The following is a 10,239-nucleotide window of genomic DNA, read 5'->3' on the forward strand; positions in this document are numbered from 1 at the left end:
ATTTATCCTCCATAACTGCGCAAGCCAATTCCTCATCATAAAGGAATGAAAGAAAGAAAGAGAGAGAGAGGAAGGGAGGGAGGGAAGGAGAGGAGAGAGAGAGAGACAGACAGAGACAGAGAAAGAAAGAAAGAAAGAAAGAAAGAAAGAAAGAAAGAAAGAAAGAAAGAAAGAGGGAGGGAAAGAGAAAGAGAGAGAGAAAGAGAGAAAAAGAGAGGAAGGAAGGAAGGAAAGAAGGAAAGAAGGGAGAAAGAAAATTGCTGGTTCTGTTTCTCTGGAGAACCCTGACTAATACATTGTGTTAAAGATTACTGTTAAATTCAGTAAAAAGTTGTTAGTGTGAACTTAAAAAAAAAAAACCAATTGATTTCATTATTAGAGTTTTGCCCTAAGCAATTGTAAAAATTCCTCCTTGTTATATAACAAATGTCCACAAATGCACAGATTTCCTTTCAGATATTCTGTTCTGTTCCATTAGGCTATTTGTTTATTCTTGTAGCAACATCATCTTCCATTAATTAATGGTGGCTCAGTTGGTTGAGCACCTGACTCTTGACTTCAGGTCAGGTCATGATCCCAAGGGTCATGGGATCAAGCCCTGCATCAGGCTCCACACTGAGTTGAAGCCTGCTTAAGTTTCTCTTTCTCTCTCTCTCTTTCTCTGTCTCTGTCTCTCTCTCTCTTTCTCTCTCTCTCAGGGCACCTGGGTGGCTCAGTTGGTTAAGTATCTCTTGATCTCGGCTTAGGTCATGATCTCATGATTTGGTTAGTAAGATCGAGCCCTGTGTCCAACTCTGTACTAACAGTAGGGAGCCTACTTGGGATTCTCTCTCCCTCTCTCTCTTCCCCTCTTCTGCCCTCTCTCTCTCTCTTTCATTCTCTCTCTAAAAAATAAATAAACATTAAAAAAATTTTTTAAAAAGATGTTTTAAGTCTTTCTCCCCCTTTCTGCCCCTCTCCCCTGCTCACTCTTTCTAAAAAAAAATAACAAATAATAATAATAATAATTAATATAATCAATAACATTTTGATACCTGGTCTGGATTACTCCTATTGTTATACTTTTAAAAAATGTTCTTGGTCCTTTTGCAAACTTTCTACTAATATATTAACTGTAGGATCACTTTGTCAAGTTGTGTTTAAAAAATCGTTAGGGGCACCTGGGTGGTTCAGCGAATTAAGCCTCCAACTCCTGACTTCAGCTCAGGTCGTGATCTCATGGATCATGAGTTCAAGCCCCAAGTTGGGCTCCACAGTAACAGTGCAGAGCCTGCTTGGGATTCTCTCTCTCCCTCTCTCTTTGCCCCTCCCCTGCTTGTGCTCTCCTGCTCTCTCTCTCCCTTTCTCAAAATAAAGAAATAAACTTAAAAAATCATGTTGGAATTTTTATTACAGTTACATTGAATTTATAAATGATCCTTTAATGAGTTATAATCTTGACCTTATTGGGTCTTCCCACACATAAACATTTTTTTCTCTGTTCAGTTCTTATTTTAGACCTTCAACAAATTTGTTCTTTAATCCACAAGGTCTGGCATAATTTTTAGATTCATTCCTAGGTGAATTGTAGGGTTTTTTAATTTGATTAATTATCTCTACTTTCTATTATTTCTGATTCATTATACATAATGGGAGAAATGCTGTAAAATTTTATACATCAGAGTTGTATATCCAGCAACTCTGATGAAACTTATTTCATCAACTTTATTGAATATCTTCAACTGTTAGGTAGGAAATGATACTATCCACAAATACTGACAGTTTAGTATCTTTCTTTCTGCTCTTACATACCTAATCCCTGATCTCATCTCACTGCATAGGTTGCTATATCTCATACACTGTTGGAAAATTGCAGTGATCCTTATTCTGTTTCTGATTTTAGTGACAGTAACTCTGAAAATTCAGCTGAATGTGGGTTTTGCTATAGTTTCAGGTAGGTTTCCTGTTTTTTTTTAGTTAATTTCTGTCCTTTCATTTCTATTCTTTTTTTAGGTTTTTTTTTTAAGTTTTTATCTATGTATTTTGAGAGAGAGTGCTCACATGCATGCACACAGGGGAGGGGCAGACAGAGAGGGAGAGAGAGAATCCCAAGCAGGCTCCACACTGTCGTCACAGAGCCCGACATGGGGCTCAAACTCACAAACTGTGAGATCACGACCTGAGCCAAAACCAAGAGTTGGATGCTTAACTGACTGAACCACCCAGGCGCCTCTCATTTCTATTCTTAATTTTAATAAAGAATTCATGTTGGACTTCTTTGAAAACTCTTTAAACTTTCATGAATTCTAAGTTTTAACATCTTATTTAGGATGTTCCCAACTTTGTTCAGAGAAAATGACATTGCCTTATAATTATCTTTTCTTCTACTGTCCGTATTTGGTTGCAATAGCAGATTTTTGCTGACCTCCTTGAATTAGGTATCTATTGCTGCATAACAAATTGCCCCCAAACTTAGCACCTTAAAATCATAAACATTGTCTCACAGTTGGAGGGTCAGGAAGCCGGGAGTAGCTTCACTGGCTGCTTCTGAGTCACGGTCTGTCACAAGGTTATAATCGAGCTGTGTGCTGGGACTACAGTCATTTCAAGACTAGACTGGGGTGGGGGCATTTGGGTGGCTCAGTCGTTTAAGCGCTCCACTTCGACTCAGGTCATGATCTCATGGTTTGTGGGTTCAAGCCCCACATTGGGCTCTGGCAGTGCAGAGCCTACGTGGGATTCTCACTCTCTCCTCTCTCTCCGCCCCTCCCCTTCCTGATCATGCTTTTTCTTTCTCTCAAAATAAATAAATAAAACTAAAAAAAAAAAAAAAAAAAAAAAGACTAGACTGGGGCTGAAAACTGCACGCTCCCTCACGTGTTTGTTGGTGAGCCTCAGTTCCTCTCAGGCTGTTGACCAGACCCATTATTTCCTTACGTGATGGGCCAGGCCACAGATGGCTGAGTGTCTTCGTGACATGGTGGCTGAGTTGTGCCAGAGCAGGTGATCAAAGAGAGGGCGTGTGCTCCCCAGATGGAAGGTGCCACCTTTTACCCATCTCATCTCATCAAGACATAACTGTCTCTCACTCTGCAATAATTTATTTGTCACGTGAGCCCACCATGCAAAAACATGGGAGGACCCACACGAGGGCGTGAATCCTAAGAGGTGAAGGTCACTGGGAGGCAACCCGGTGGGAGGGGGGTGCCACCCCACTCTCTGCATAAATAAAATGGCACTTCCTCTTTCCCCTCTTTCCTGAAAGTCAAGTCAATACATCCAATTGCTTCTCTTAGAACATTGGTTGCGTGTAGTACGTGGAATGCTTTTTCCGGATCAGTGACATTTTCCAGGAAAAGACTGAACTACAATTGTGTCTCGTCCATTTTTGTATGTCACAGTCCAATCAAGTTCTCTGCTTCCTTTGGGCTCCAAAGAGCACAGAGGAATGGGGAGCACGGTTCCCTGCTTCCCCTGAGTTCTGGGAGTCCAGCTCCTGTTAACTCTTTGCTTCATGGGGCCAAGAACAACATCTCTCTCATGTGCTACTGGCCAGCAGCTGCCATAACGTGACCCGCCGTGACAATACTCTCATTGTGGGGAAAGACAGCCCCACGCATGCGTCCCCCACTCAGCTGCATAAGAACGGCCTTGGGCTTGGAATACCTACTTACCAAGAGATAAGGTGCTCGAGTACCTTTCCCTGCGTCCAGCTTCAGCGTAGGCTCCTCTGTTCTGTGCACATGTGTGTGCCAGAGCCTCTGGCCAACCCCACTGCTGTGTGTCGTGCTTGGGGAGAGAGTGGAGCCTCCTTCTGTGGCACGAGAGGGGTGGAGGTGGGGGGAGGGGTGGTGCAAATTGCCCGGCATCAGCTCCTGGGAGAAACTTGCAGGCCATGGGGAGGGAGTGGAGCCCAAGGTGGAAGGTGATCTTGCTGTTTCTTTTCTAGGTAAATAAGACATTGTTTTACCCAGTGCTTGACCGCATTGTGCTTTCCTTGGAGACTCCGATACCAGGATGCAATGGGCAGAAGGGTCTGGAGTCCTCTCTCAGGACCGATAATTAGTGTGTTGTTCTTCTCAACACTTATTTTAAGGAAAAAGAAATCGTGTCTTGGGAGAGAAGGGAAATACAAGAAGCTCAAAATCACCACAGAAGGCAAGTATCCACTTTTTTTTGAGGCTGCTGTGGCCTAGCAACGTTGCTTTTCATTTCATACACATTGCATACCCCAGTGCTCCAAACACACGAGGAAGCGATTTTTATTGCCACTTTGCAGCTAAAGAAATTAAGATGGATGAGGTAAAGTCACGTGTCCAAAATCGCAGAACCGGTGTTCTCAGACTCATGATGTAAATTCACGTCTATCTGGCCCCGAAGCCTCCCCCTTCCACTCCGTATGTGCAGGAGGGAGGCCTCACATCCACACATTCCGTCATCACGTCATCACGTCCCAAGCCCCGCAGCCCCGGCAAACCACAGAAGCACATGGACACAAAGAAATATGCTCATTTATTTATTCACCAATTTCCTGAAAGCCTACTGTGTGCCACGCCTTCCCCCCAAGAAGATCTTAATGGTAGAACCAAGTCTTCGCCATGGAGTGCCCCAGTGATCCGAGCCCCAGACCACAGACTAGGAATCCAGAACCTCTTCTGAACGACAGGAATCAGGCTACGAGAGAAAATCAGATCAGGGCTTCAATACAGGAACCAGACAAATTATCTCCCCATTCTTCCCCCAAGAAACTTCCCTGAGACAAAGAAAATAACAAGGTGGTGATATAGTCGAAAGAGTCGTGGCATCCGGAGACTGAGTTCAAGTCTCAATTTTAGTATAGAACTCTAAACTCAGAGCATTAAGCTGGATTTAAGCCTCAAAATCCACTGATCCTTTGGCTTTGACCCTAGACAATATGCTGGAGATCATCTTAATAATAAATTCTTAGCGCACACAGTGCTTTACAAAGCGCTTTCATTATGTCCGTTTTACAGATAAGGAAACTGAGACTCAGACTTGCCGGGGGGTCCTCACTCAGAGGGGCTCGAATAGAAGCAAAGCCGTGAGTGATGCTATGGAAATCCTGGCCCTGGGGCCTGGAGAGCGGTGCCCTTGAAGGACAACGGGGCTAAGCAGAAGCTGTCCTGGGAGAGAGATCAGGAGTCCCCCTGCTCATACACAAGGGCCACCAGAGGCTTGGAACAGAGAGGACTGGTGGGCAGGGGAAAGTTGGCCCCGGGTCCCCTCCTTACCTTATTCAGGTTCCACGCAGGCTTTCCCGCACAGGCCCCTACAGCACTTGAAGTCACCCACGCACTGTTGGTCTGTCTCACAGTGGTTGGGGGGATTGAGGATCAGACACCGGCCATTGACCACAGGACACTTGCCAGGCTTCATACACGCTGGTGAAAGTAGGGCCACAGGTCAGAAGCCTTATGCCTCGGGCGCCGCCCCCTGCTTCCTGGACTCAGCCCCAGCCCAAGTGCGCAGGGAGAATCCTCTCTTCTCCATCCCCAGCACCACCTCTTCCTTCCCAGGGCCCCTGTATCTCCTGACGGCAGGATCTGGGTCTCCCCTGACATCGGGCCCCCTCTCCACGAAGGCGACCAGTTGCCCAGTGCTGACTGGATGGGTGGCTACCAACTGCCTGCTTACCTGAACGACCAGGTGACTATAGACTGAAAAACTGACCTCCCGACACGCTGGCTGTTTCACCAGCCGGGTGAGTAAATTGCTGTCTGGGACACTGTGACTCCCTGACCAGCTGACAAATTTGGCTCCACAGTTCCTGGGGAGGAGGAGACCTGGCAGGACCAGCACCCGGTCCCGTCCCCCGAGGTGCCGCCTTCTCGGGCTCACCCCCTTCCCGTGAGTCCTCCCCCCTCCTCACTTTGGTCAGAGATGACAGGGTCCAGGCATCTGATTCCGCAAGCATCAGAGCAGCAGATCTTCCTCCCTGGACACTGCCAGTCACTCTGGCACTCAGGGGTCTCAAATACGTTAAGGCATCGACCAGGTTTTACAGGAGGGCAGGCTCCAGCTTTCAACGCTGTTGGAGAGAATGTTGAGGGTTAAGGAAGGAGTTGGGTGCTCAGTAGCCATCATGACTCCGGGATAAAGCACCACTCCCCAGGAGAGACGGTCACCCAGGTGATTGTCCGCAAAGTCCAGAGGGAAATGCCTGTCTGACCTCCGTGAAGAGTGACAGGCTTGACGAAGCCACACACATGGGCAGAGAAAGTCACAGATCCTGGAAAAGAGCAAAGGGCTCCCAGCCAAGGTTTCCTGCCCCGGGGAAAACAGGTCTCCACAAAGGCGAAGGAGATGGAGAGAGGTAAAGAGAGAACAAGGGCCAGGTTGAGAGGGAGAGCCAGAGGCAGAGACACAGACACTAAAGGACGGAAACAGAGACAAGGAACCAGGGAGAGCCAGAAACAGATGACTGCAGATTCACAGGCAGGGTGAAGAGAGAGAGGTAGGAAGAGAGGGAGTGGGGTCTGGGCTGACCAGATACTGTGTAAAAGAACACAGCCCAGGGGCGCCTGGGCGGCTCAGTGGGTTAAGCGTCCAACTTTGGCTCAGGTCATGATCTCACGGTTTGTGGATTTGAGACCTGCGTCAGGCTCTGTGCTGACAGCTAGGAGCCTGGAGCCTGCTTCAGAGTCTGTGTCTCCTTCTCTCTCTCTGTCCCTCCCCTACTTGTGCTCTCTCTCTCTCCAAAGCAAATAAATAAACATTAAAAAAAATTAAAAAAAAAAAAAAAGGAAAAAAAAGAACACAGCCCAATGCTCAGAAGCGTGCAGAGTCCTTGGAGCCCAGATGGACATGAGCCCCCTCCCCGCCTCAAGGAGGTCTCCTGAAACTAAGCTGAGAGATCAAAGCCTCTAGAAGGAGTCATCCCCCCACCACCAGGAGCCGCCACCTCTGCCCTGCAGCCAAGGGCTCCAACTCACAATTTCCAGCACCTTCCACAGTCCAAGGTACCAGGGTGCCCAGGGCAAGAAGCACGAGGGGGAAGAGGCTGCCGGACTGCATTGTGAGGTGAGGGGTGACTCTGAGTGTCAACGCCAAACCTCATTATTTATATCTTCACTAGTGGGCGTGGCCCCAGCAGAATTTCCTCGACCCCTCCCAGCTGCGATTGCACATACAAGAAGCCGGGTGAAGACCAGCAGTCTGGTACCATGGACACAGGGCTCTTTCCTGTCCCAGACAAGACCGCGAGGCCAACAGAGTGACCGCCAGTGAAGAAATGCAAGAGGCCGGCCTGGAAGATGTCACCAGGCTGATAAGAAGGTCATCTCAGGTGTCCTGGGGGCCCCAACCCCATTGGCCTGGCGAGAGGGAGGAGAGGGCAAGAAAAGCCAGCTGCAAAGAAGCTATTTGGATCTGGAGCTGAGCGGCACCTGGCTGGCTCAGACGGGGGAGCGTGCAACTCTTGATCTCAGGGTTATGAGTTCGAGCCCCACGTCGGGGGTAGAGATTACTTAAAAAAAATAAAATCTTATATATAAAAAAAAAAGATCTGGAGCTGAAACCACGGAGAGTGAGCTCTCAACTAAGACCTTGTGCAAGGGCCCCCTGGACTCTCAGGGATTGTGAAACTCTCTCCTGACTGCTCAATACAATTTCCTTCTCAAAAGTTCAGATGATATATCAATCAACCAACAGATATTTCCCCCAAATATTGACACCATTCTATCTCCAGTGCCTGTTCCATGCCTGATACATGGAAAGCGCTCGCTGAATGATTGTCAAACAAGCATGTCTGGCCAGCTTAGTTGGTAGAGCATGTGACTCTTCATCTTGGGGTCCTGAGTTCAAGACCCACGTTGGGTGTAAAATTTACTTAAAAAAAAAAAATAAAAAAATAGGGGGTGCCTGGGTGGCTCAGTCGGTTAAGCAGCTGACTCTTGGTACTGGCTCAAGCTGTGATCTCGCAGTTGTGGGATTTAAACCCACATCAGGCTCAATGCTGGGTGTGGAGATTGCTTGGGGCTCTCTCTCTCTAAGTGAATAAATAAACATCTTTTAAAAAATAAAATAGGCAGCTGTCAGAGAAAAAGGTAAAGAAAGAAGAGCTCTGCCCACAGAAAATCTCTTTGGAACTCCGTTTTCCCAGCTATGCAATGGGGTGATACTAACAAATCCGCCCCTCTCAGAGAGTCATGAGATGAAGGGTGTGGAAGAACTTGAAAAAGAACAAATGAATTGTATTCCTTACAAGTGAAGGACATTGAACTGAATCTGGGAGCAAGGTGCAAACAGCTCCCTGGCCACCAGAACCAACATGTGGTTACAGTGTACAATTTGAGATGCTAGAGGGATGTTTCCTACCCCCAAAATCTACAGATCTTGCGTGATAAAAAAAAAAAAAAAGATGGCTGCCATATATTGAACTTACTCCGTGGGTTACCCAGTCTGCAGAGATTGCTTCTAATTATCAAGAAGGTGATCATCATGTCTAAGATTCAACCCAAACCTGTCTGACTGCCCAAGCTCTTATATCGTGTGGCTCGTAGATGTTTCGGATTTCCCCATCCACTCCTCAGTGTGAAGGTTCGTGGAAATCGAAATAGACATTTAGGGTTGTGGGTTGTCATGCAATAACGACTCCACATGAACTAATTCGTAAAGTACTCTCCAGCAGTCCACTGACAGCAGATCTGTCTGGGCAGAAGCCACTCTCCCGTTTACATTCTGATGGGAAAAGAAAAGGAAGAAAATTCGTATGCCCTGGGGAAGAAGGAAACTCCAGGTGTCCCCTCCTAGCTCGAGCACCCAGTAGGGCAAGTAAGAGAGAGATAGAGGGTCTGACGTCCCCCCCCCGTGGGTAATAGCACTGTCAGCTCAAATAACCTGGCTCATGTTCAGGATTTGGGCTCTCACTTCCCCCAGCTGAAGAAAGTCTGATTCCTCTCGCACAGGGATGAGAGCGGGAAAAGCTGCCACACTCCCCACTTCCTCTTTCTTCCTATCTTCCTCAACGCCACAGTCCCGAGAGTGTCTGGCATCTTCTAAATATCTGCTTCTTAAAGAGTGAAAGGGAGAATGGTCCAGCTGGAATTCTTCATCTGTGATTGATTAGACAAGCCAACCCCTTTCCCATCAGGAAGGAGTGTTGTGATCAATTGGCAATGACCGCCACGGGCGCCGTAGGAGGATAATGACGTTGGGCGATCATTTCCGTCCTTCATACCTTCGGTTCTCTAAGTCTTTAAATCATAAACTCTTAAGATTAAAAGAGGATTTCAGAGGTCATCTAGACCAGGGGGTCAGCCAGCTACAGCCCCCAGAGCAAATTCCAGACAGCGGCCTGTTTTTCTAAATGAAGTTCTGTTGGAAACAGCCACACATTCATTTGGTTTTGTATTTCTGTGGGTACTTCCCCCCTACAGATGGCAGAGTTGCGTAGTTAACGGCAAAGACCTAAACTTACTCCAACGCCTAGAATGTTCACTCTCTGGTCCTTCACAGAAAATGTCTACGGACTCCTGATCTAAACCAAACCTCCAACTTGCAGGAAGCTACTGAGGCCCTCAAGAGCAGGCACGAGCCCAGAGTTGCATAATGAGTTAATTACACAGCACCAGACTGAGATTTGCCAAAACCAGTTTACTGAACCCCGGAAGCTTTTTGGTGGTGGACACTTGCCCTCCTAACCGGATCTTAACCTGACACTGATTCTCTCAGCCTGCTTCACACGCCCTCCGTTGCCTTCTACTAAATACTACAGATTCTTTCATTCATTAAGTTCATTCACACAGAAGTTGTTTAATGAATTCTTACTGCGTGTCAGGAGCTGTGCTAGGCCCTGAGGCGACAATGAAGAAGACACACGGGGTCAATACCACATGGTCATTGAAAACCTAAACACAGTGGGAGTTCCCTGGGCTGGAAGAAACTCACTGAACCTCTCTGAGCCTCAGTTTCCTCAGCTTTGGTCTTGGTTTCTCCTATACCACATGGTGGCCGTGAGGAGTATTTGGCAAGCACTCAGCACAGTGTCTGGTCCACTCAGAATGGCAGGCATGTTCTTATTCATCGGTATCTGTACGCTGGGCACACAGGGAGCTGTCAGGCTCGAACTCAGCCCCAGGCCTTGGGTCTGGGCCCCACCTGCTCTGCCCCATTAAAGGCCCAACTGAGCCTTTCAGGACAGAGCTACTTTTAGGATGTGTGGGGGCCCGGGCAAATATTTCTTGAGGGCCCTCTGTCTATAGGAACAATATGATTAAAAAATATATTATAGGGGTGCCT

At 47.3% G+C, this 10,239-nt stretch overlaps 1 protein-coding gene across 1 annotated transcript; it reads right to left on the reverse strand.

The window, feature by feature from the left end:
* Window positions 1-4,482: 4,482 nt before the first annotated feature.
* On the reverse strand, window positions 4,483-7,021 carry LOC112869191 (antileukoproteinase). The gene is made up of 4 exons (XM_025932281.2): window positions 6,933-7,021; window positions 5,870-6,028; window positions 5,232-5,381; window positions 4,483-4,653 (listed from the first exon to the last, which is right to left on the reverse strand). The coding sequence occupies exons 1-3, from the start codon at window positions 7,012-7,014 to the stop codon at window positions 5,233-5,235; spliced, it is 390 nt and encodes a 129-aa protein (XP_025788066.1). The 5' UTR covers window positions 7,015-7,021; the 3' UTR covers window positions 4,483-4,653; window position 5,232.
* Between the last annotated feature and the right edge of the window lie 3,218 nt (window positions 7,022-10,239).

Source organism: Puma concolor, chromosome A3 (genome assembly GCF_028749965.1).
Source record: "Puma concolor isolate L17-30 chromosome A3, mPumCon1.1.hap2, whole genome shotgun sequence".
NCBI lineage: Eukaryota > Metazoa > Chordata > Mammalia > Carnivora > Felidae > Puma > Puma concolor.